Source organism: Stegostoma tigrinum, chromosome 2 (assembly GCF_030684315.1).
Source record: "Stegostoma tigrinum isolate sSteTig4 chromosome 2, sSteTig4.hap1, whole genome shotgun sequence".
NCBI classification, from domain to species: domain Eukaryota; kingdom Metazoa; phylum Chordata; class Chondrichthyes; order Orectolobiformes; family Stegostomatidae; genus Stegostoma; species Stegostoma tigrinum.
Window position 1 is genome coordinate 86472512 of NC_081355.1, and position 25850 is coordinate 86498361.

At 41.1% G+C, this 25850-nt stretch overlaps 1 protein-coding gene across 3 annotated transcripts in view; it reads left to right on the forward strand.

Annotated features, from left to right (window-relative positions):
* The window catches only part of elp2 (elongator acetyltransferase complex subunit 2), a 131014-nt gene that overhangs the window by 28897 nt on the left and 76267 nt on the right, over window positions 1-25850 (forward strand). For 2 of the 3 annotated variants that reach the window (XM_048558230.2, XM_048558248.2), the window contains 5 exons: window positions 1547-1611; window positions 6109-6175; window positions 6444-6587; window positions 9405-9500; window positions 15871-15971. In XM_048558230.2, the coding sequence (XP_048414187.2) occupies window positions 1547-1611; window positions 6109-6175; window positions 6444-6587; window positions 9405-9500; window positions 15871-15971 (473 nt within the window). The remainder of the gene's footprint in view (window positions 1-1546; window positions 1612-6108; window positions 6176-6443; window positions 6588-9404; window positions 9501-15870; window positions 15972-25850) is intronic. The other variant, XM_048558239.2, reaches the window with a different exon arrangement.

The following is a 25850-nucleotide window of genomic DNA, read 5'->3' on the forward strand; positions in this document are numbered from 1 at the left end:
CATTGTGTAATTATTACGGTATAAATTAATCATTACAGGTTTTTTAGGAGAATGTGTAAATAAAGAAATAGAGCTTAATAATAATAAAGAAGATGGATAATAAAGAGTTCAATAATTTAAAATGTGGCACAAGAGTGCCAAAAATGTGACTCTTCAGATTAGAGAGGATTGGTTGAGAAAGTAGAATGAGACATTTATATATTTTCTAGGAAAAAATGATGTTTATTTGGTTGTTTAAAATTTAAGAGGTGTGAATAAAGAATTTTCTCACTTAAAGCTGAAGGCAAAGCTGGCTAAGGGAGAAAAACGGAGAAAATTGCTGTGCAGTATTGAATTTGAATATTGTTGATAAGGGTGTTATGTTGCTAAAGTTTTTTGTCTGGCTGATGTCAGAGCAAAGATCAAAAACCAATTTTTAAATGATCACGACAGTTTATACTACAGGTGAAAAAATGGTTTTGACTTGTTAGCAAGTCTGCTCTGACCAAAGTGTTGACATGGAGCAAGCTGTGTGGAACAATTGGCTTCCTAACTGCCAACTAAAATAACCTGTCAAATCAGCAGCGTGGCTCATTTATATTTGCTAGAAGTGACCTATATTAATAAGCAGGAACCTGTTCTCTGTGAGTCTTATAGCTTCTCGGATTACCCAGGAGCTCGGGGAGCCCTGGTTTGTCTATTTCAGCTGGACAGAGTCAACTTGCCAACCAAACAGCACCCATTTTTCCTGTGGTATAAATTGTTGTAATTGTTTGATATTTGACATACTTGGGTTTGACCTGATGAGTGAGAGATGAAAACTTTGACAACATGTTTGTCCTTTCAACAGTTAAAATGAGAGTCAGAGTTAGAGTGGAATTGTGAAAATGATCAAGAGCTGCTGCTTTGATTATTATCAGTGTCCCCAGTAGATAATTTTTTGGCCAGTTAGTTCTGGATCTGCTTTACTGTGGTGAATTGGGTAATAGTCTGTAAAAAATGTATGCTCCCCTCACTTTCTCTGTCTTCCTTTTAGTCATGCATCACCATAAAGCTCAGTGGTACTTATGCATTTATCGATTTTGAAACAGTAAGATGTTATAAATGATCCATGCCGTTTGAAATATTAAGTGACAGTGTTTTGGCGGGTTAATAGAGGATGGTAGGTAATAAGCATGGAATTAGGTAGAGCTTAGAGAGGTAGCTACAGCATTGCTATTCAGAATTGAGAAGACATAAGTCCTTCACTAAAGCAAATGGTGCTTTGCTTGATTTAATTTTATTTTTTATAATCGGCAAATTTTAAGTTGAAATTTGTTTATTTGAAAGGTGATTTTGCTCCTAAAGAAGGAATATATGTGTTTTTATATGTAAAGACTAAATTGTTTCATCTGTTGCACTTAAAGGTGCATCAAAAAAAGGTTAAAAGGACTGATACTTTTTAATTTAAAATTAATAAGGCTAGGTGGCTATCTTGTGAATGTATTTTATGAAATTTCTAAAAGGTTGTGGTGCATTTAATTTTATACTACGTAAGACTGTTCTCACTGAAATTTTCTGATTCTAGCTGTCATTCTGGCTTGTGGCGGGGACGATAGCAAAATTTATTTATTTGTCCGAGAAGATGGACAGGTAAGTTGACAAGTTAAGAAATTCTATTTATGCATGTTATTAATACCAATGGAGTTTACATTTATTTTGTAATCCAAGCATTTGCCATTTTGAGTTGATTAGTCACTTGTAAAGCAACAAAATCTTGATCTTGCTATTCAGCTAGTGCGTATTTTGGAGGAATGTCAATATGCAGGTGCAGGAACATATGTGACGGACACAGGTCTGCTTTCTAGTTGGAAGGAGAGCCTATTTAGCCAAGATAACAAAGTGTGAAGCTGGATGAACACAGCAGGCCAAGCAGCATCTCAGGAGCGCAAAACCTGACGTTATGGGCCTAGACCCTTCATCAGACCCACCCTCTCTGATGAAGGGTCTAGGCCTGAAACGTCAGCTTTTGTGCTCCTGAGATGCTGCTTGGCCTGCTGTGTTCATCCAGCTCCACACTTTGTTATCTTGGATTCTCCAGCATCTGCAGTTCCCATTATCACTGAGCCTATTTAGCCAGCCATTCATCATTCAGTGAAGTTGTGGCTGGAAAGTCCTCTGTTCTGTCATTGCTTGCAATCTCCTCCACCTCCCTCCGTCCCCAATCCAAATGGAACCGTCTCTCCCTCTCATTGTAAAGAGCTGCCTGGATGAACAGTTTGTGACTATCTACTTTGTGACTGCTGCTACTGCTGCTGGAACTTTACTGCAGCCTCCTGAAATTTTGCCTCAGTAGGGCCAACTGCACATGGGCAGCCCATATGGTATTATTACACATGGATTGTAGAGCCATCAGCTATGTATATTTAAATTCATTCTGGTTTAGCAGCATTTGTCACCATTTTGATTGTCACGTTTGCATGTGTGCTACTTGCAGCATTTAGATCTCAAAGTTTCTGTGCCTGTTAGATGTTAACACCGCAGTTTCAGTGTTCATTGGTTTACCCGACAGGTGTTTGTCTAAATGTTTACTAAATCATATGCTTTGTTTGCGATATTGTATTTAGGTCGCTTTTCCAAATGACTTTGACTTCTTAAAAAATGACCTTCATAAATCTGAAATCAGAATCCATCTAAGATAATAAAGTGTGAAGCTGGATGAACACAGCAGGCCAAACAGCATCTCGGAAGCAAAAGCTGATGTTTCGGGCCTAGAACCTTCATCAGAGAGGGGGATGGGGAGAGGGAACTGGAATAAATAGGGAGAGAGGGGGAGGCCGACCGGAGATGGAGAGAAAAGAAGATAGGTGGAGAGGTAGGGAGGTAGGGAGGGGATAGGTCAGTCCAGGGAAGATGGACAGGTCAAGGAGGCGGGATGATGTAAGTAGGTAGGAAATGGAGGTGCGGCTTGAGGTGGGAGGAAGGGATGGGTGAGAGGAAGAACAGGTTAGGGAGGCAGAGACAGGCTGGACTGGTTTTGGGATGCAGTGGGGGGAGGAGAAGAGCTGGGCTGATTGTGTGGTGCAGTGGGGGGAGCGAACGAACTGGACTGGTTTTGGGATGCAGTGGGGGAAGGGGAGGTTTTGAAGCTGGTGAAGTCCACATTGATACCATTAGGCCGCAGGGTTCCCAAGCGGAATATGAGTTGCTGTTCCTGCAACCTTTGGATGGCATCATTGTGGCACTGCAGGAGGCCCATGATGGACATGCCATCTAAAGAATGGGAGGGGGAGTGGAAATGGTTCGCGACTGGCAGGTGCAGTTGTTTAATGCGAACCGAGCAGAGGTGTTCTGCAAAGCAGTCCCCAAGCCTCCGCTTGGTTTCCCCAATGTAGGGGAAGCCACACTGGGTACAATGGATACAGTATACCACATTGGCAGATGTGCAGGTGAACCTCTGCTTAGTATGGAAAGTCATCTTGGGGTGAGGGAGGAGGTGTGGGGGCAAGTGTAGCTCTTCCTGCGGTTGCAGGGGAAGGTGTCGCGTGTGGTGGGGTTGGAGGGCAGTGTGGAGCGAACAAGGGAGTCACGGAGAGAGTGGTCTCTCCGGAAAGCAGACAGGGGTGGGGATGGAAAAATGTCTTGGGTGGTGGGGTCGGATTGTAGATGGTGGAAGTGTCGGAGGATGATGCATTATATCCGGAGGTTGGTGGGGTGGTGTTGGAGAACGCGGGGGATCCTCTTTGGGTGGTTGTGGCAGGGGCGGGGTGTGAGGGATGTGTTGCAGGAAATGCGGGAGACGCGGTCAAGGGCGTTCCCGACCACTGTGGGGGCAATGTTGCGGTCCTTGAAGAACTTGGACATCTGGGATGTGCGGGAGTGGAATGTCTTATCGTGGGAGCAGATGCGGCGGAGGCGGAGGAATTGGGAATAGGGGATGGAATTAGTCTCAGCCTGTTCCTGCCCCACCAAACTCATCTCCACCTGTCTGGACTCCATTTTCTCCCCTTTGGTCCAGGAACTCCCTACCTATGTCCGTGACCCCACCCACACCCTCCACCTCCTCCAGAACTTCCAATTCCCTGGCCCCCAACACCTCATTTTCACCATGGACGTCCAGTCCCTATACACCTGTATTCCACATGCAGATGGCCTCAAGGCCCTCCGCTTCTTCCTGTCCTGCAGGCCCAACCAGTCCCCCTCCACAGACACCCTCATCCGCCTAGCCGAACTCGTCGTCACCATCAACAACTTCTCTTTCAATTCCTCCCACTTCCTACAGACAAAGCGGGTGGCCATGGGCACCCGCATGGGCCCCAGCTGTGCCTGCCTCTTTGTAGGTTACGTGGAACAGTCCCTCTTCCGCACCTACACCTCTTCCTCTGTTACATTGATGACTGTATTGGCGCTGCCTCTTGCTCCCCAGAGGAGCTCGAACAGTTCATCCACTTCACCAGCACCTTCCACCCCAACCTTCAGTTCATCTGGGACATCTCCAGCACATCCCTCACCTTCCTGGACCTCTCAGTCTCCATCTCTGGCAACCAGCTATTAACTGATGTCCATTTCAAGCCCACCGACTCCCACAGTTACCTAGAATCCACCTCCTCCCACCCACCCTCCTGCAAAAATTCCATCCCCTATTCCCAATTCCTCCACCTCTGCCGCACCTGCTCCCACGATGAGGCATTCCGATCCCGCACATCCCAGATGTCCAAGTTCTTCAAGGACCGCAACTTTCCCCCCACAGTCGTCGAGAACGCCCTTGACCGCGTCTCCCACATTTCCTGCAACACATCCCTCACACCCCGCCCCTGCCACAGCCGCCCAAAGAAGAGCCCCCTCGTTCTCGCACACCACCCCACCAACCTCTGGATACAACGCATCCTCCTCCGACACATCCGCCATCTACAATCCGACCCCACCACCCAAGACATTTTTCCATCCCCACCCTTGTCTGCCTTCCGGAGAGACCACCCTCTCCGTGACTCCCTTGTTCGCTCCACACTGCCCTCCAACCCCACCACACCTGGCACCTTCCACTGCAACCGCAGGAGGTGCCACACTTGCCCCCACACGTCCTTCCTCACTCCTATCCCAGACCCCAAGATGAATTTCCATATTAAGCAGAGGTTCCCCTGCACATCTGCCAATGTGGTATACTGTATCCATTGTACCTGGTGTGGCTTCCTCTACATTGGGGGAACCAAGCGGAGGCTTGTGGACTGCTTTGCAGAACACCTCCACTCGGTTCGCAATAAACAACTGCATCTCCCAGTCACGAACCATTTCAACTCCCCCTCCCATTCTTTAGATGGCATGTCCATCATGGGCCTCCTGCAGTGCCACAATGATGCCACCCGAAGGTTGCAGGAACAGCAACTCATATTCCGCTTGGGAACCCTGCGTCCCAATGGTATCAATGTGGACTTCACCAGCTTCAAAATCTTCCCTTCCCCCACCGCATCCCAAAAACAGTCCAGTTCGCCCCCTCCCCCCACTGCATCCCAAAACCAGCCCAGCCTGTCTCTGCCTCCCTAACCTGTTCTTCCTCTCACCCATCCCTTCCTCCCACCCCAAGCCGCACCTCCATTTCCTACCTACTAACTTCATCGCACCTCCTTGACCTGTCCCCTCCCTACCTGCCCACCTACACTCTACTCTCCACCTATCTTCTTTTCTCTCCATCTTCGGTCCGCCTCCCCCTCTCTCCCTATTTATTCCAGAACCCTCACCCCATCCCCCTCTCTGAGGAAGGATCTAGGCCCAAATCGTCAGCTTTTGTGCTGCTGAGATGCTGCTTGGCCTGCTGTGTTCATCTAGCTTCACACTTTATTATCTTGGATTCTCCAGCATCTGCAGTTCCCATTATCACTCAGAATCCATCTACTTCTATTTTAAAAATACAAATACCTAAAATAATGATAATGTATTATACACCTTTATCACAAGAGGTTTATTCTTTTACAATTTCAGTGTGTTGGTCAGAAAGTTCTCCATGGAAGGCTGGAGAAAAGCTCATAATATCCTGTCCAGGGACGAATGATCTGTCTGTTTAAAATAGTTGACGGCTGTATATAGACGGTGTTGTATATTTGAATGTACTGGGATAATTGATCAGTGGTGTAGTGCAAATATTATTTGTTGCAGTTTCAGAAAATTCTTACCCTTATGGGCCATGAAGACTGGATTCGAGGAGTTGAATGGGCTCCATGTGGTAAGCTCAGTGGTTGAACAATATATTGAAACTTGTTATTTCAAAAACTTAGGAATCACAGCAACTGTCACACAGTTTGATCTTAATAGAATGTGAATTTTGCATTAATTTGATTTTACTGAGTTAAAACATTTTCGAAGTTGTTACATACTTAATTCAAAGTATGAAGGGTAATTTCTTTCTTAGTGGAACATGAAAGTTCTTTCTCTTCTGAGCTTTTGAAATTCAATCAGTAATTATGAACCATTTTTATTTTGTACTCCAATAGATGGAAACCTTTTATTAGCAAGCTGTTCACAAGACTGCTTGATACGCATATGGCGAATATTTGTCAGGACAGAATCTACTTCCAAGCTTTGCAATGGAGGCATAATTAAATTGAAGGAGGACATATTTCATGTTCAGAGTGATAGTAAGTCTTAAAAGCTGGTGCAAATTTGAAAATAATATTTTTTCCAGAATAAGAACGTGAAGTTGTTTGTCAGAATTTCAGATGTGTCTGAACATTACCTAAACTGATTACATTTCACTCTAATTTATATAAGTTAACTTCTTTATCCAGTGGATGTCAGCACAGTTTCTCTAAAGCTAATGGGAATGAATTGCAGAAAGTTTTGAGCTGAGGTTAAGTAGTTGTCTGTTTTGGAAAAGCTTTGAACAGTTACTACTACTTTCTTCTCACCACAAAGAGATATAGTTGCATATTGGGGTTGTAAGATTCTTCAAACATTATTTCATAGCATTTGTTTTAGTGGTATCTGTCATGGCAGCAGCTCGTCCAAGCAATTTTACCTGGTGTGAATGAAATATCTAATCTTTGGAGCTTCAGGTACTGGAATATTGGTACCAAGTATTGAATGGCAAGATGAGATTCAATTTGCATTGATTAACGCTCATTATTACACTCATTATACTAAATTTCACCTTATTAGTACGCAGTTCTCATTCTGTCAGCTGCCAGATAGAAATTAGACACAGAGAATCAGTGAAAACGATGCAAATCAAGAGTGGCTCCCAGATAACTTCTGCTGGCTGTTGCTTCTCTTCATCTCGATCTTGGGCACCTGGCAACGGCATTTCCAGGCGCACTGCTTGACCGTACACATCCTGCGTCCATAGACGTTGGCATCCAACATGAACATGATTCTGCTCTTCATTGCTATACTTTGGAGCATACTGGCACCTCTCATTGCATTGCTGCTGCCAGAACACTGCACATAAAGATGGGCACTCAAATCAACACTGCTCACTTGCTTTCGTAGTACTTGCACACTTTGTGCTTGCTGCGATGCTCATGGCATCCTTACCTTGACTTTTTCCATGTTGTCTTTCAAACAGAGCTAATAGGCCCTCAGCACTTCTGTCTTGCCTGTCCTTTTCATGCAAAACCAAGCATTTGTCATTTTTATCAGCAGTAATTAGTCAAGGATATGGGCCTTTAGCTGTCCAGCACTGAACATCAGTCTCACACCTGCAATGTGTGCCAGCCATAGATGTGCCACATGCATTACATGTGTTTTAGCCAAACGGCCATGCCTTAAAGTCTAAGAGGGGCCAGTCCTCAGCCAAGTCAAAGGAGACACCCTTCAAGCAGGAGTCGTGGCTTAGTTGGTGGTGGGCAGCCTCCTTTTTCAGTCTACAGATTTGAATATAGTCATTCAGCTGCTTGGGGAACTTATGGTAAATATCTTTCTCTTGTAGGGCGAGTGAGGAACCAAATGTTGGGCATCTTAGCACCCATCTTGGCTCTTCCCCAGTGTTGAGCTAGACAAAGGGAGGGATTGAGTGCCATTAAAGTTACTGGTACAGCAGTTCATGGTGATGCAGGTGAGGGAAAGGTGGTAAGGTGCCATGCACAAGTGAGTGAGTAGGAGGTGTAGAGGCCATGTAGGTTTAGTTGACTGAAGGAATTAGGTGGGTAAGAGTGAGTGAGGTGAGATGTTGCATGCGACAATGAGATTGAAAGAGCATGAGCCATGGTAGGATGTGTGTGCCGTCATAAGCATAGAGTATGAAGTTGCAGAGAGATGATGCCACATGGTAAAGCAGAAAAAGGTCATTGACTATCTCCTGGCATTGCTAGGTGTTTTCTCTACACACTTGAGACCACACTGATCTGGCTGGCAACCTCAAACCAGGCTGCCAGAATCTGCCACTGTTGGGTGGAAGAGGATGACTGAACTCTACACCACCCTATCCACCTAGTCCGAAAGAGAGATGCCAGTTTCCCTTTATATTATTATGTGTGGGGAAAATTACATCAACCGTAATGTGCGACTCTGGACAACCAGTGCTTGACATGTGCAAAGCTGCCTTTTAAAGATGGCGCAGTCACCAAGAATCTGGGAATGCCCCGGCAGTGGAAGGTATTAAGGTACTAAATCAAATGAGACAGTCGCCTAGTATCAGATGAACGGGGTGCTACAGAGATGTGGTACTTCATGAAAGAAGTGAGTTTGGAATGGTAGCGGGAGAAAATGTGCAGGTCTTCACAGAGAGAAACAGTCTATGAAACTCGGCGGAATGACCCTTCGCTGATTTCTGGTAAGATTTAGTCTGATGTCTAATTTCTGTTTTTGACTTAGAAGTGTTTGCTGACAGATTATTCCTAAATTAGCAGTTCAGCTTCCCACATGCAAAAAATGTTAAACTTCTCATTAATTTAGCATGTTTGTTTGAAATTCAATTCATGTTTAATTTTGCCATTTACACGATCTGCTTACTTTGTTAATATGCAGTAAGTGATTTTGTACTGTTTCTCTGGACACTCTCTGAAGTATGTATTTTGTTCAAGCTGTGGTGATCTGCCACTTTCCTGGTACTGGCTGAACAAAGTACAGGGTGGAGCACTGTGACATACTGGAAGACAATTGTCTATTATAATGAAGCAAGGTGTTTTGTCCAAATTTCAGCAGATTTTCTAGACATTGAGAGAGACTAGGTCACCAGTGTAGCTGATGTATTCAGCATAATCAATGCAATCATTGATTTTGCAATTATATTTTTGTGTATTTATAAAAACCTTTTCAAAAAGTAGTTGTAAATGTCTTATCAGTGCATACTGCACATGCAAAAGGCAAATGTTTAAAATGGAAAATAATTTACATTTATTCTGATCGTTAATTTTATGTAGATGTCTACAAATCAAATGCTAGTGCACCAATGTACTTGTTCCCTGAACTAAATAATTAACATGTTTGACACCACAGTTTTTTTTCTTTTATCTTAGCAGGATTGGTGACATATGCGGTAACATTGGAAACTGTGTTAGCTGGTCACGAGAACTGGGTGTATGGAGTGCATTGGCAGCCCCCTTTTCAGAAAGGTAACGTCGTGACTGACTGAGAGCAATTTTAGAATTTAGAGTCCCAGTTTTGGGATTAAAATGCCTGACTCGAGCAATCACCTTTCCACATCTGTGATCAACACCTCCACGCTTCAGCTGTCAGACCTGGATATCTCTGGCTCCCTGTCTTCAATCACTCCTTATTCTTTAAAAATATGAGAACAACACCTCAACCCTCAGTACAGTGAATTCATAAAATATCAAGGAGGTGACGACGTAATAGTATTATCACTGGACAATTAATCCAAAAACCTAGGTAATGTTCTGAAGACGCAGGTTCAAATTCCAGCATGGTAGATAGTGAAATTTGAATTTAATAAAAGTCTAGAATTAAGAAATCATTGTCAATTGTCAGAAAAATATCCACCTGGTTCACGAATTCCAATAAGGAGAAAACTGTTGTTCTTAATTGATCTGGCTGATACGTGACTGCAGACTCTCGGCAATGTGGTTCACTCATAACAGCACAAGTGTGTAGTTAGAAATGGCCGATAAATGCTGTCCTAACCAGTGACGTCCAAACCCCAGGAGTGAATTTTAAAAATCTCTACTATTAAACACTTTGCTTTGAAATCCTTTTTCAACCTGGGCATTCATGCTTGCTTTGCTTTTGTTATGCCTTTATTAGCATGCATTGCTACTTCTAATGATTTGCACATTTGTACTCCTCAGATGTCTTTGCTTCCCTACCTGATTTAAATTTTTATTTTCTAGATCATATATGAACTTAATTGTTCAAAATGGAGTACTTCACAATTATGCATGTTACAATTCAGTTGTACAGCCATTTTTCAAGTATAGTAATGTTGTCATGATGTCTGTTGCATTATTACTTTGTTTTGTGCCAAGTAAGCTGAGTACTTTTTAAATTCCAGTCTAAGTTGTTGAAGTAAATTGTCAACAGCAAAGATTGAAACAGTAATCCTCATGCAACTCTGAAAAGTGATGCTTTACCCCTAATCTAGATGAGTTCCTAGCTATCCTTTCTGCAGATGTTCCCAGGATTCCATATGCTCTCATTATATGCGTTGAATCCGTTTTGGAAATGTAAATATATTAAATCTACAGAATTCCCCTTGAATACACTGTGAGTTAGTACTTGATCGAAGTTGAATAAGTTTGACTTTTTCTTTTGCAATTCATGTTAACTATTTTATATCTTCTTTCTGGATCTTATTCTGTTTCCCCTTTGGTAGTTTGAAAAATAACTAAGTTCCTGTAAATGTTAAACTGACAGGTCACTTGGGCCTCACCAAGTTCTATTTCTGTTTCTTAAATCTAGATATAATGGGTGTCCTTCTTTTAGTCCTGTAGCACTCTATCAATGACAGGATCACTGCTATCTACATCTGCGTAGTTAAGCACAAAAATCCAAATATTGCTGTCTGAGATACTTCATTGCTCTGTGTGGTGCATTGTTCCAGCACTTGCTCGTAGACTCTGCAACAAAACAAGTTCAGTGACATGAACTTGTGAGATATGCCTCTTTTCTAAACCTTAGAAACAGCTGAAAAAAATTGGAACTGAGCAAATGAGTTTTTAATTCTATGATAAGTGATCATTATTGGGGAACTCCCTGATCCTGACAAATTAACCTTTCAACCTTTTCCCTTCAAAATATATTTATCATTTGATACTTTTAAATAAAAACTTTTTTTTATCTTTGCCTTTAATCCTATCTTAGTTCTGAATCCTTACTTGACTTTTGCATATGTTTCATTTCTAATTTATAATATCCAGTTTAGGCTTTACATAGGTTGGTGAGAAGTCTTCAATCTGATTGTTTCATCAGCCTCCCTGATTCTAGGACTGCCCACAGAACCAAAGGTCTCCTGTGAAGGGCATTTTGCTGGTTCAGGCGATAAATTACAGCAAGAACAAAAACAGATTAAAAGAGAAGTATAGTGCAGGAACAGGCCCTTTGCCCCTCCAAGCCTGTGCTGAGCGCCATGCCCGAACTAACCTAAAAAACAAACCTCCCCTTATTCAGTCCATATTCCTCAATTCCCTCCCTATTCACGCAACCATCCAGATGCCTCTTAAATATTGTACACATGCTTGCTTCCTCCATCTCTTCTGGCATTGCATTCCAGGTTTCTACCACTCTGCGTGAAAAACTTGCCTCACACATCTCTCTTAAACTGTACCCCTTGTAATTGAAACTTCAACCCAGGAAAAAGCCTCTGATTATCCACCCTATCTATCCCTGTCATAATTTTGTAGACGTCTGTCAGGTGTTCTCTCAGCTGCCGTCTTTTCAGTGAAAACAATCAGTGGTTTTAATCTTTCCACATAGCTCATGCCCTCGAGACTGGACAACCTTCTACGTGCTCTGTCCAAGGCTTCCACATCCTTCTGGTAATGTGGCGACCAAAACTACACACAATACTCCAAATATGGCCCAATAAGGGTTTTATATAGCTGCAACGTGGTTTGCCAACACTTTCCCCAGCCAATGAAGGCATGCGTGCCATATGCTTTCTTAATCACCTTGACTACCTGTGTTGCCACTTTTAGGGAACTGTGAACCTGCTCGCCCAGATCCGTCTGTATGTTAATGTTCCTAAGGGTTCTGCCATTTAGAGTATAATTCACATCTAAGTTTGATCCACGAAAATATATTGCCTTCCGTTTGATTACATTAAATTCCATCTGCCATTTTTGTGCCCAAGTCGCGCAACTATTTATATCCTGTTGTGTCCTTTCACAGTCTTGACACTATCAGCAACTCCACCAATCTTTGTGTCGTCTGCAAACTTACTAATCAGACCACCTACATTTTCCTCCAGATCGTTTATATATACTACAGGCAACAGAGGACCTAAGACTGATCCCTGTGGAATGCCGCTAGTTTCTGATCCGAATAACACCCTTCCATTGCTAACTTCTGTTTTCCGTGACCAAGCTGGTTTTGTATCAGCCTAGCCGGACCACCCTGAATCCTATGCGGTTTTAATCTTTGTCTGTCGTGTGGGACTTTATCATATGCTTTACTGAGGCCCATATAAACTAGATCCACAACCCTTCCCTCATCAATCGTCTTTGTCACCTCTTGAAAAATTGAATCAAAGAACAAAGAAAATTACAGCACAGGAACAGGCTCTTTGGTCCACCAAGCCTGCACCAATCCAGATCCTCTATATAAACCTGTCGCCTATTTTCCAAGGATCTGTATCCCTCTGCCCCCTCTCCATTCATGTATCTGTCTAGACACATCTTAAATGATGCTATCATGCCCGCCTTTACCACCTTCGCTGGCAATGCCTTCCAGGTACTCCCCACCCTCTGTGTAAAGAACTTTCCACACCTATCTCCCTTAAACCTTTCCCCTCAGATTGGTGAGACGTGATCTTCCCTATACAAAACAATGCTGCCTGTCACTGACTAGTCTTTCAAATGCACTCAAAACAATTTTCTTCCAAACAAACTGTTCTAAAGCTGACAAAAACCTTGCAGGCAGTTGTCAGTGAGGTGAATAGCAATATCATTTTTTACTACTGACTGCAAAATTCAGGCGTACAGCACTGACAAATCTGTTGTTCAATAATTAGCTTTCATGAAAGGGTATACAGAAGGAGAGAGAAATGGACGGAGGTTGAAGCTTTGACTGCTCCAGGTGTGGACGCTATATGGCCACAATTTTCCATTTTGAATTATTTTGTTCCATTGTCCTTGATTTCCTAATTTAGCACAAATTTATCCACGTCAGTCCTGAAAATTTCACTTGATCCCGTCTTGACATTGTTTTGAGAGGGAGAATTCCTAATGTCCACTACTTTCTGAATAACCACTTCGTGATTCAAATCCTGAATGGTCTACAATTTTAAGATTGTAGTCACATTATTCTGTATTCTCTCAATGGAGGAGGAAGTGCTTTCTGTTTATTCACCCCATTGAACTGCTATGCAGTTTTAGACTTCTCAAAAAGATCACCCCTGAATTGTTTACATTTAAGAAAATACAAGCCAAATGTATTTGATCTGTATTCAAAAGTGTATTATATTACGCTGTAGTTTAAATCTGGAATGAATCTCAATTCTACGGTGTTTTGATTTGAAAACAAAAATGGTATCACTGAGCCAAAACTGATGCCATACAATATTATTCATAAGACTCTACACAGTATTGTGCAATTTTAATTTTGTATGGCTCATTAGTAAAATTAGATTTGAGATAATGTGCAAGATTCACATTGCAGTCATGAAAATGTTGATGCATCGAAAATTGCTTCATACAGTGACTAGATTTAGTTCGTAGATTTCAGTTTCTTGTGACAAAGGCAGATTTGAAGAATTTTAATGGAATTGCTATGAACTGAATCTGATAAGCAGAAGAATTGTACATTTTCAAACAATTATTCAACAAGAGTCGCTAATTGCTATTTAAAATGAAACAAAATGTAGCAGCTCTAGGTACCAACATCACTTCTGTGCATAATTCTGCAACACATGAGCAGTGAATAGACAAGCTTTTTGATTTCCTCACATTTGTTTTGCTGTTGATTTGTTCTTGAAATATACAGAAATTGACGTAGAATTTTTTGTCTGTTATTGTTGTTATAAATGGTAAATCAGACAGCACCTTCAAGGATCCATGCATTGCAATGAAACATGAAAGTGAGCAAGTTGCTGATTGAGAGATAATGGAAACTGCAGATGCTGGAGAATTCCAAGATAATAAAATGTGAGGCTGGATGAACACAGCAGGCCAAGCAGCATCTCAGGAGCACAAAAGCTGACGTTTCGGGCCTAGACCCTTCATCAGAGAGCTCTCAGAGCTCTCTGATGAAGGGTCTAGGCCCGAAACGTCAGCTTTTGTGCTCCTGAGATGCTGCTTGGCCTGCTGTGTTCATCCAGCCTCACATTTTATTAAGTTGCTGATTGAGTTGCTTTTTAAGTTTTCATTATTGCTAAGCTAATATGTATAAGTGTGGAGTCTCATTCCCTCAAATTTTAAGTGATGATTTAAAAAACACTCAACTTTTTCTATTTTGTCTTTCTTGCTTCCATATTTCTCTGTTTCGATTTTTGAACATGATTTGCATTTCCTGGCATAGATTCTGCTTGTCCTGGTAAAGATTATTTAACTTGATTAGCAATCCACCATTGCTTCGCCTGTTTACAGAAGTCTTTGATGCCTTGTAAAGGTGCTGGGCTGTTTTCTTTTTGGATTCTCATAAAAGTACAACATTTGTACTATTGTAGTAATATAAAAATCAAGAAGGGCCGCTGCTCTTTGTTTATTACTGACTACCAAATCTTGACCAGTGAGTTTGTGACACAAAAAACCCATTGCTGTATGCTTTCTGTTTATCATGTTCTGAATGGTCAGAATGCTGATTGTGACTGAAGTCAGATACATTGCTACTGCAAAATAAGCATGTGGTCTAATTCTCAGCTGAGTGGATTCTTTTTCTGAATACTTTGTGCAGGTGTAAATATTTAATGTGTGTAGAGTTATGCAACTGGACTAAAACTCGATGCTAATGCATACTGTTATGAAGCCCTACATAGCTTTATATTTGCTGGTTCTAACATTGTGAATGTTTTATATATCAAGTGCATGAGGGAATGTCACTCGGCATTTCAAGGTTGACTTAGGAAGCCTTTTGAGTACTTTTAGTTAACTAAGGATAAACAGTATCACAAGTGGAGGCACAAAACTGGGGCTTTCATGATCTTGTTAAGTCTTACATTTTGGCAAATGTATGCCCAGCTCCTGGAATAGTTTGTCCACAAGATGGATGCATGAAATTTATTTGTGAACTTTAATTATTTTCTCGTTGGTTCTCTGTTCATTATGTGCTTTTTTTTTAATCTGACACTGTGACTTACCTAACCTACTTAAAGTTACAAAAGCAAACTACTGAAATGAAACTACACTGTTGGAAAGACTCAGCAGATCAGATAGTAACTGTGGAGTGAAAAATACAGTGAATGTTTTGGATTGATAACTCTTCATCATGACTTAAAAGTTATGTTAACCTCGAAGAAATTTGAATTGTACTCTTTGGAAAATGGATAGATACCCAATCTTAACTTTTTGTGTGTATCTTACAATAACTTTGTAAAGTATTATTAGTATGGCGTAAGTTAGAAAGTATAAAATTTTTCTTTGCGATGTTCGAGAAGCTAAAAAATGTTTATTATCTTTTTGAAGTGGGGAGACCACAAATTTGAGCACAGGCTTGACTCTTCAGGGTAACAATTTAGGAATGTTGCAGTCAGGAGTGACATCTTTGAATGAATGATACTGAAATTCTGCCTTATCTCTTGGACAGATTGACATTGTCCCTTATGAACTTGGCCATTGTATGTTCTCCACTGATATGTACTTGTTTTTCCAAAAGATGGTAGACTTGAACAACCCTTGTCCTTGTTGTCTGCATCCATGGATAAAACAATGATTCTTTGGGCTTCAGATGAAGATTCTGATGTCTGGTTGGAACAGGTATATTTTATTATCCAATATGTTATTGGTCTGATACCTTCTATACTTAAAGCAGATCCCTGAAAGCAAGTAGTTATATTTTTTTTTGTATAATCAAACTTGACCACGTTTGATTGTGAACCAGTTACTGTTTGTGATCAAAGCATTTCAAATTTTTATGTCAAATTTACTCGTGTTTACAAAGCAAAACCTTAGTTGTTCATTTTAACCTCTTCTTATTCCTCTTATTCCAAGCTTACTTTAAAATTGTTTTAGTGGATCTGTGGTGAAAAAGATGAGAAATGCTTTGAGGCCCATGTTTTCTTCTCATTTTCAGAGATCAGAAGCATATATGAAACATTAAAACATAGGAGCTGAAGTCTGCTCCACTATCCAGTGAGGCCCTGGCTGTTCTGAAAATCCTCAAACCTACTTTCTTGTATTTTTCCCCCAAGCTCTTAATAAGATGTAGGAACAGAAATAGGCCATTCGGTCTATAAAATCTGCTCCACCATTCAATGAGATTATGCCTAATCTGATCACCTTCACCTACCCTTTCCTGCCTTTTTTATGACATACCAATGAAGATGTTGGCCAAATGGACAGACACCTGGCAAGTGAATTTCAAAGCAGGGAAATATGGGGTAATGCACTTTGGTGAAAGAAACACGGAATGACAATATAAGCTCAATGGTTTAACATTGAGGGGAACGCAGGAGCAAAGGGACTTTTGGATTCAAGTACGTAATTCTTTGTAGGTGACCAAGCAAGATGAAATTGTTAAGAAAGCTGTTTTAAGAAGGATCCTCGGATTTATGAAAAGAGGCAGTGTGTACAAAAGCTGAAGTAATATTTATACCTCTACAATCATTGGTCTGACCACATTTGGAGCGTTGTGCTTAGTGTCAGCACCTTATTTTCGAAAGCATTTTAAGGCCTTGGCGATATTGCAAAGGAGTTTTACAAACATTATACCAGGGTTTTGGAGATATTGCAAAGGAGATTTACAAAAATTATACCAGGAATGAGGGATTTTAGGTACAAGAAAAGATTTGGGAAATTGGCCTTATTCTTTGTGGAACATGGAAGACTAAGAGTTGATGTTGTTAGATGTTCAAAGTTATGAACAGTTTTGACAGTATAAATAATGACATTGTGTTTCCACTAGTTAATATGTCAGTAACTTGGAGTCATGATTTCAAGTATATCAGCAAGAGACCGAGGAGTGAGAAACTTCTTTATTTGGAATGTCTGGGAGAGTGGTGAAGGTGGATTCCCTAAGGAGTTTCAAAACACAGCCTAATATATATATTTGAAGGTGAAGAATTTAGAGGGCTATTAAGCTGGGACTAGCTGGGTATCCCCTTTGGGAGCCGGTACAGATACTGTGGGTCTAATGGCCTCTTTCTGCACTGTAAAGTTCTATGATTCCATGTAGAAAGTAAGCCCTTGTTAGTTTTTGGACTATTCGCACTATTTTGCCATGTCAGATCCATGCTGCCTGTTGACAGTACAGATGATTTCAGGACCTAAATCATAAAATTGGAATGTACTCATGCAATTTCCAGTTGTTGCAATTTGATTTTTTTTCAGAAGGAAAGTATGAGCTTAGATGGTAGGAGCAACAGCCCTGCTATGCAGAGTGCCACTGCACTTTCTGGTTCACCTGGCCTGATGTGGTTGTGCCTTACCTCTTAACATGACATTCACAGAAATGAACAGCACTATATACCACAAATCTGCTTGAAGTCTCCAACTCTAATTTAGGATTGGAGACATATGCCTTGGACTCTGAAGAGCAGGGGAATTGCCAATTGGAAGTTTAAATTGTCCAGGCACCACCCGCGTAGATCTCCTGCAGGGTCCTGATGTAAATCTGCCATCATACATCTAGTCTCCGTTCAGAAAACCCAGTGATTTGGCCAGCATTATTTTCTTCAACCAGTTCAGCAAATATTGCCTTCCTCACAATGCATCAGATCCCACAATCACCTACTGAGAAATATTATCTCTAGTCTGGTGCACCATGCCCGCAGAGGTGGGGGTGTGAGTCTGTCTACGACATGTGGGTAACCAAGCAGGAAGTTTGGTGGGGGTCAGAAGCATCTCTGATGGCAGTAAGGCTTACAGGGTTCACTTCAACAAAGAAGTTTCTCCTTTTGGGAAACATAAGTTTACCTTTGATTATGCAATGTAAAATTTCATTAAGTTGTAAGTAAATCAAACTGTACCCATGGTTTTTGACCCTCACAGCAAATTATCACAGAGAGATGGGAAAAAGTTATGGGAGTTGGTGATTAAGGTGTTGATGCCCTAACCCAATCTATTGCACCCTTGGAAGCTGTCCTGGTCAAAAAGTCCTGCAGCCTTTTGGGGTAATCAGTCCTCAGTTTCCACTTCAATACTCATTGTGTGAAAGAAGTACTTTCTGTTTTTACGTGTGATTGGCTGTTTGGTCTTGATTTACACAAGAGGTGAAATGGTATCTTTGTGTAAATCCCAAAAATTAACAACCCCATGTGCCAACAAAAAAAATTACAATAATATATTATTAATAAGAATTGTTGTTTCTTTTGATGCTGATGTCTCTATATATTCCTAGATTGTAGTTGAAGAGGAGGTTACAGACTGACATAGATGATTTAAGTCACGGGGCAAAAGTCTTCAGATGGACCAAAATGTAGGGAAATAAGAAACTGTTCACTTTGGCAGGAAGAATAAAAAAGCCAAGTATTGCTTAAATGGAGAATGAATGCAGAGTTCCAAGATACAGAGGAATCAAGGTGTTCTAGTTTATGAGGCAGAAAGCATTAGTATGCCAGTACACCAAGTAATTAAGAAGGGTAATGAATGCAATCATTTATCACAGAAGAAATTGAACAGATTAGGAATGTAACACTTTAGTTATAAAGGGCTTTGGTGAGACCACATCTTGAATACCATGTGCAGTTTTAGTCTGCTTATTGAGTGAAGAATGCAAATGTATTGGTGTCAGTTAAGAGAACGTTCATCTGATACCTGGAATGTCTTATGAGGAAAGGTTAGGCAGGCTAGTCTTGTTTTCACTAGAGTTTAGAATAAGTGAAATGTCACTTGATTGAAGTGTGTAATATTGAAGATGCTGAATAGTCTCGACAAGGTGTAAGTGGAAATGGTTTTTCCTCTTGTGTGGGAACAATTTTAAAATTAAACGGTGCTCTTTTAGGACAGAGATGAGTTTGTTTTCTCGTGGGATTGTGTAACTTCGGGACTTCGCCTCAGAAGATGCGGAGGCAGAGTGATTTGAGTATTTTAAACACAGATAGATGAATTCCTGTTAGCATGGAATTTGAAACACAAATAGATGAACTGTGGTCTTATTAAATGGCATAGCAAGCTCGAGCGGCCGTATGGCCCACTATGGATTTAAGTCTCCATGTTCATTTTATGTACAAGTCTCACTTGCATCATTTGAGTAGGTTTGGCTTTTGAAAGCCATTATATGATCCCTGTGAGAAAATCTTGAATGAAAATAATAGATCAAACAACCCCTAAATAAAGCATCTTTGAAATTACAAGTTGAGAATTTGCCCATCTGTGCTAAAAAGCAAGGAACAACAAAATTCAACATCTAAGGGCCTAACTTGCATATCCACTATTTTTACCCTATTTTAACGTAATTTGAAACCAGCTCTTCTGTAGTGAATTTTATCATTTGCGGGGTTCTCAGGAGTGGAACCCTCATGGATACGGAGGAATAAGTGCAAGATTTCACGTTTTGCAGCCTTTATTTGAACACAAATCCAAATCAGTGCTTATTAAGCATGTGTTAACAAGCAAATGGTACTTCAGATAAATAAATTTCACTTTAAGCAGTCGATACAAAAAAGGTACAGCTTACGCAAACTCAAGCATTCACATTACTCCTTACTCCATTCTAGCTTTGTTTTGCTGTACATTTCTACAAACATGCAATTCTTTCTACATGCAGGGTAGGCCAAGAATTCTATCTGACTACAGCTTTCACAGGTACAAATATCATGAGCAAGGCACCAACCTTCTCTCCCTCAGGTCATGACAGTCCTAAACATGTAACTCTAACTTTAACATCTCAGTTCATGGTTTGACCACTTTCAAGAAAGCATCTAGTTGTTCAATGTCTCCAAGCTACGCACACAGCTTTGTAGATTTTTAGACCTTTTTATCCAGCTTCTGCTTCCTTTTCTGTTTGAAAGTGGTCAAACCATGAACTGAGATGTTAAGTTGGAGTTACAGCAAGTCACGTTCTGGAAAATGAATCTTTTCTGTCAAACATGCAATTATCTGTCAGATTTATTTTTATCTTTGCAAGTACATGTCAATTGCCTTCATTCTCCAACTCCGTTGCTTGTTGGTGTCCTTTGCCTCACTAGCTCCCCTTTGTGTCTGCCAGCTTCACAGTTTTCTTGAAATTTCTCCCCTGTTGACATTACTTCCATGTTAAGGAGCAGTGCGTCACACAGATCAGAATTTATTATCCAGCAAAATTGTAATTGATTCCTTTTACAACTGTTACAAGTCTTTTTTTCAATTTTTAATTTTTCACAGATATTAGAAAGAAATTATAATCTTTCCTATTGTACTATTCTGACTTGAAGGTCATAACAACATTAAAAGGACTGCAGATGTCGTTAGAAAATGACTGCAATTCTCACATGTTGTGTATTGACTGCCTGGGTGGGTATGTTGGTACAGAGAAATATAATCAGTGAGCTTTGATGTCAACCTCAGAAGAAGGATATATGTTATTAAGTATTGCACATTAGTCTCACAGGCCCTTCAAAGTAATATAATTTTATTTCTTAATACCCGTCTCGGCACTTCTGCAATCTGAGTGAACCAAAGTTTGGAGACTGCTGATTTAGCTAAAACTCCACTGTGATTCTGAGATTGCTGCACTGAGATATTACAGGAATGCTCACTGAGAAAATAATAGCTCTCATGACCTTGCTATTCGTGCACCAGAACAGAACAACTGGGGACTTGGATGCCCAAACTGTCTATGTCTCCTATGGTCTGAGAGCTCTTGGCTTCTTCCTCAACCAGAAGCCTGAACAATTCCCATCCACCACCACTTTCCTCCACCTGGCTGAACTTGTTATCTCACTGAACAATTTCTCCTTTAATTTATCTCACTTTTGCCAAGTAAGAGGAGTGGCTATGGACACCTGCATGGGTCCCAGTTATGGGGTACATGGAACGATCCTTGTTCCAGTCTTACACACCACCCTGAACAACACTTTTCTTAGCAGATCAATAATTGCTTCGGTGCTGCTTCATGCTTCCGTCAGCACCGTGAAAAATTTGTTGTTTTTTCCTCCAGTTTCCACCTCTCTCTAACTTCCACATTGTCCATTTCTGACACTTGCCTCTTCCTTTCCTTGACATCTCTGTCTCCATTTTTCAGAAAAAATCTGGCCACTGCCATCCACTATAAAACTACTGAGCCCTATAACTACCTTCGCTACAGCTCATCACACTCCACGTCCTGCAAGAACGCCATCCTGTTCCCCCAGTTCCTTCGCCTATGTTGCAGCTGTTCGGATGATGCCACCTTCCAAAACAGCGTTGCTGATATGACTTGCTTCTTCCAAGACAGTGGTTTTCCACTCACCATGGTTGACAGGGCCCTCAACAGCATCTGACCTATCACCCTTGCTTTCACCTTTGCCCCTTCCCATCACTCACAGCATGATTGGGTTTACCTTGTCTTCACTTTTCATCCCACTAGCCTCCATATTCAAATTATCATTTTCTGCCATTTCAGACAACTCCAGCAGAATGTCATCACAAAACATATCTTCGTCTCACTCCCTCTTTTTGCATTTCACAGGGATTGTTCTCTCCGGGAACCCTAGTCCATTCCATAACCACCAACACTACTGCCCCTTCCCACGTAACTGCAGAAGATGCAACACCTGCCCCTCCACTCCTCCGTGCTCACCATCCAAAGCCCTAAACAGTCTTTCTAGGTGAAGCAGCATTTCACCTGTACCTCCTCTAATCTTGTGTACTGTATTACTGCAGTCAATGTGGCCTACACCACATTGGAGAAACCAAACGCAGACTGGGTGACCATTTGCAGAACACCTCCAGTCTGTATGCGAGCATGACCCCAACCTTCCCATTGCCAGTAGTTTTAACACAGCATCCTACTCGCATGCCAACTTGTCTGTCCTCAGCATGCTGCAGTGTTGCACTGAATCCCAGAGCAGACTGGAGGAACAATATTTCATTTTCAAATTAGGCACTTTAAAGCCTTCTGGATTCTTAATATTGAGCTCAACACCTTCGAATTGTGAATCAACTCCCATTGCTTCCCTTTCTTTTAGCTTGTTACATTCTGATATCATGTCATTTCTCCCCTCCCTCACCTTAGTGGGAATGTCTGTCCTTTCAAATCTGGCAGTCGTACGCACCATTTTTCTGCCATCCTCACATTTCGATCACTGTATCTGAACCATCAATATCTATCTTCCACCAGCACCCTACACCCACTACATGCCCACCCCCCATATTTTATAACATAAATGCTGCCCCCTCCACACTTCACTTCAGCTCCGATGATGAGTCATCTAAACTCAATGTTAATTTGCTCTCTGTCCATGGATACTGTCTGACCTGCTGTGATCTTCAGCATTTGTTGTTTTCAGTGCAGATTCCAGCATCTGCAGTAATTTGCTCCTGGCCATTTGTCCCTTCTGGCATCTATGGGTCGAGTCAAGTAACTCATTTCCTGGTTGTAGTCTCCTTTACAACCTGAGAATGTTGGATAATACTTCCCTTTCTTGTCCCTGCCCACTTTTGACTTAACGAAGAAACACGAAGGCTGACTTCAGTTAAGTGCAATTCTTTGTAAGAATGAGTGACTTTTGCACTTATAACCTTTTTTTTATTATTGTTGGTGTATGTTTCCCTTGAAGAGCAGATTTACTACCTGCAACATGCCCAGCACCTCAGAAAGCTTTCTTTTTGTCTAAACCATCTGTCATAGTCTGCCTCAATGCTAGATAGACATTTCTTGATCTTTTTCTATTTCTTCTCTCTGTAAAAAAAACCTTGAATCATTTTCTGTTATTAAAAATGCTATGTAAAAGGTATTTTTTATTGTTCTCATAACATCAATAAGATGAAGTTGTTTCTGCTTTTGATTGCATTCCTTGCGCAAACCTCTTTAAGTAGGTCATAATTTTTATGAAAAATTTAATAGTAACAAATCTATGTAGGTCTCCTTCAACTCATCAGAAATGTACTTACTGTAATGGAATAACATGCATTTTTCAAAAGGAATTCTAAATTATTCATAGTTGGCGAAGCACAACCTCTATATGGGGACTGCAGCAATTCTGCTTCACCAAGGCAGAAAGTGACATGAGACCTGACTAAGTAATCCTACAATATAGGAAGGGAGAGTTCAACATAAAAGCAGAAAATGTTGAAAAATGTGCAGCATTTGCTGAGAAATGGAAACTTCAACTTCTGAAGTGGCCATAGCACTAATCAACATGCCAATGTGTTTTATGCTACATATTATAATTATAGAAGGGGATGTCTGGGAGTTCTTAAAGAATATAAAGGTGCATAGATCGCTGGGACCTGATCTAATGTATCCCACAATGTTGTGGGAATAAGAAAGAGGAAATTACAAGACCCCTTGCAGAAATACTTGCATCATCCATAACTATGGCTGAGATGTCCGATGACTGGAGGGTGGCTAGTGTTGTACCCTTCTTTCTTTAAGAAAGGTTGTAAGGAGAAACAAGGGAACTGTACACCTGTGAATCTGACTTTTGTTGGAGGTGATTATTAAAGATAGAATTTATGAACATTTAGAGAAGCAAAAATTGACTAGGGATAGTCAGCATGGTTTTGTGCGAGGAAAACCGTCTCTCAAAAAACTTGATTGAGTTTTTTTGAGGAAGTTGCCAAAAAGGTGGTTGATAGCAGAGTAGATGATGTTTATTTGGATTTTAGAAAAGCCTTTGGGAAGGTTCCGCATGGGAGACTAATTCGTAAAGTTAGGTCACGTGGGATTCAGGGTGAGCTTGACAATTGGTTATGGCAGGAGACAGCAAGTAATAGTGGAATGTTGCTTTTCGGACTGGAGGCCTGTGACCATCGGTGTTCCACAGGGGTCAGTTCTGGTTCCTCTTTTGTCATTTACATAAATGATTTGGATGAGAATATAGACAGCATGGTGAGTAAGTTTGTGGATGACACTACAATTGGTGGCATTTGGACAGTGAAGGTTTTCTAAAGTTACAAGGTGATCTTGATCAAAGGAGTCAGTGGGCTGAAAAATGGCAGATGGAGTTCAATCTGGATAAATGCAAGATATTGCATTTTGGATCAACAAAGAATGATAGGGCTTATACAATTAATGATAGAGTGCCGAGTAGAGTTGCAGAACAGAGGGACCTGAAGTGCAGGTATATAATTCTTTACGATTTGTGTCACATATATAGACAGGATGGTTAAGAAAGCAATTGGCTTTCCTTCATTGCTTAATCCTTTGAGTATAGGAGTTGGGACGTTATATTGAGGTTGTACAGGATATTATTGAGGCCTCTTCAGGAATACTGTGTCGAGTGCTGGTCACCCTGTTACAGGAAAGATTTTGTCAAGCTGGTGAGGGTTCAGAGGAGATTTGCCAGGATGTTGCCGGATATGGAAAGTTTGAGTTTTAAGGAAAGGCTGGATAGGCTGGGACTTTTGTCACTGCAGCATAGGAGGTTTAGAGGTGACTTGATAGAAGGTCAGAAAATAGTGAGAGGTACTGTTAGAGTTGATAGTTGTCTTTTCGCTCATCTGGGGAATTTCAAGACTAGGGTGCACATTTTTAAGGTGGGAGGAGAGAGATTAAAAAAAAGGCTTTTTTTTAACACAGGTTAGTTTGCATGTGTAATGAACCTCCTGAGGAAATGGTGAATGCAGGTACAATTACAATGTTTAAAAGATATTTGGCTGGATATATTAGTAGGAATGGTATGGAGGGATATGGTCCAGGAGCAGGCAGGTGGGACTAGATTAGTTTGGGATTATGTGCAGCATGGACTGGATGGACCAAAGGGTCTATTTCTGTACTGTATGACTCCACAACTCTATTTTGCCTGTCATATAGATCAGAATAATCCAGTTGGGAAGAAGTAGCCTAGATGAGAAATTCATTTGAGTGTTTTTGGCATTCTTTCTTAGACCAGCATATTATGTCATCAACTAGAGAGCAGGCTATGTACATCTGTTTTCGACCAATTGACCTGATAGAAAAGTACTCCTGGGTAGCAGCGCCCATAATATGATTGAATTGAACATTTCATAGAACCATCATAGAATCCCTACAGTGTGGAAGTAGGCCATCCAGCCCAACAAGTCCACACTGAGCATCCCAACCAGATGGCAACCCCTGTACCCTGTTTCTGTAACTCTACATATCCCATAGTTAATCCACCTAGCTTGCACACCCCTTGCTACTATGGGCAATATGGTACGGCCAGTCCATCTAAGCTGCAGATCTTAGACTGTGGGAGGAAACTGGAGCACCCGGAGAAAAGGCATGCAGACGTGGGGGGAATGTGCAAACTCCACACAGACAGTCACCCAAGGGTGAAATCAAGCCAAAGTCCCTGGTGCTGTGAAGCAGCAGTGCTAACCACTGAGCCACCCTGCTGTCCTACTTAAATGAGAGAAATGTAGAACCCAGACTGCTATTTGGAATTTAAAAGAGCAGTTATAAGAACATATAAACAGACCTAGTAAAATTGAATTGACAATTTATGTTAAGTGAATAGTTTGATAGAAATGCAATGGCAAATGTTGAAGGAGATTCTCCAAAAAGTGCAGCTTGTTTACATTCTAACTAGTAAGAAAAATTCCAAGGGAGGG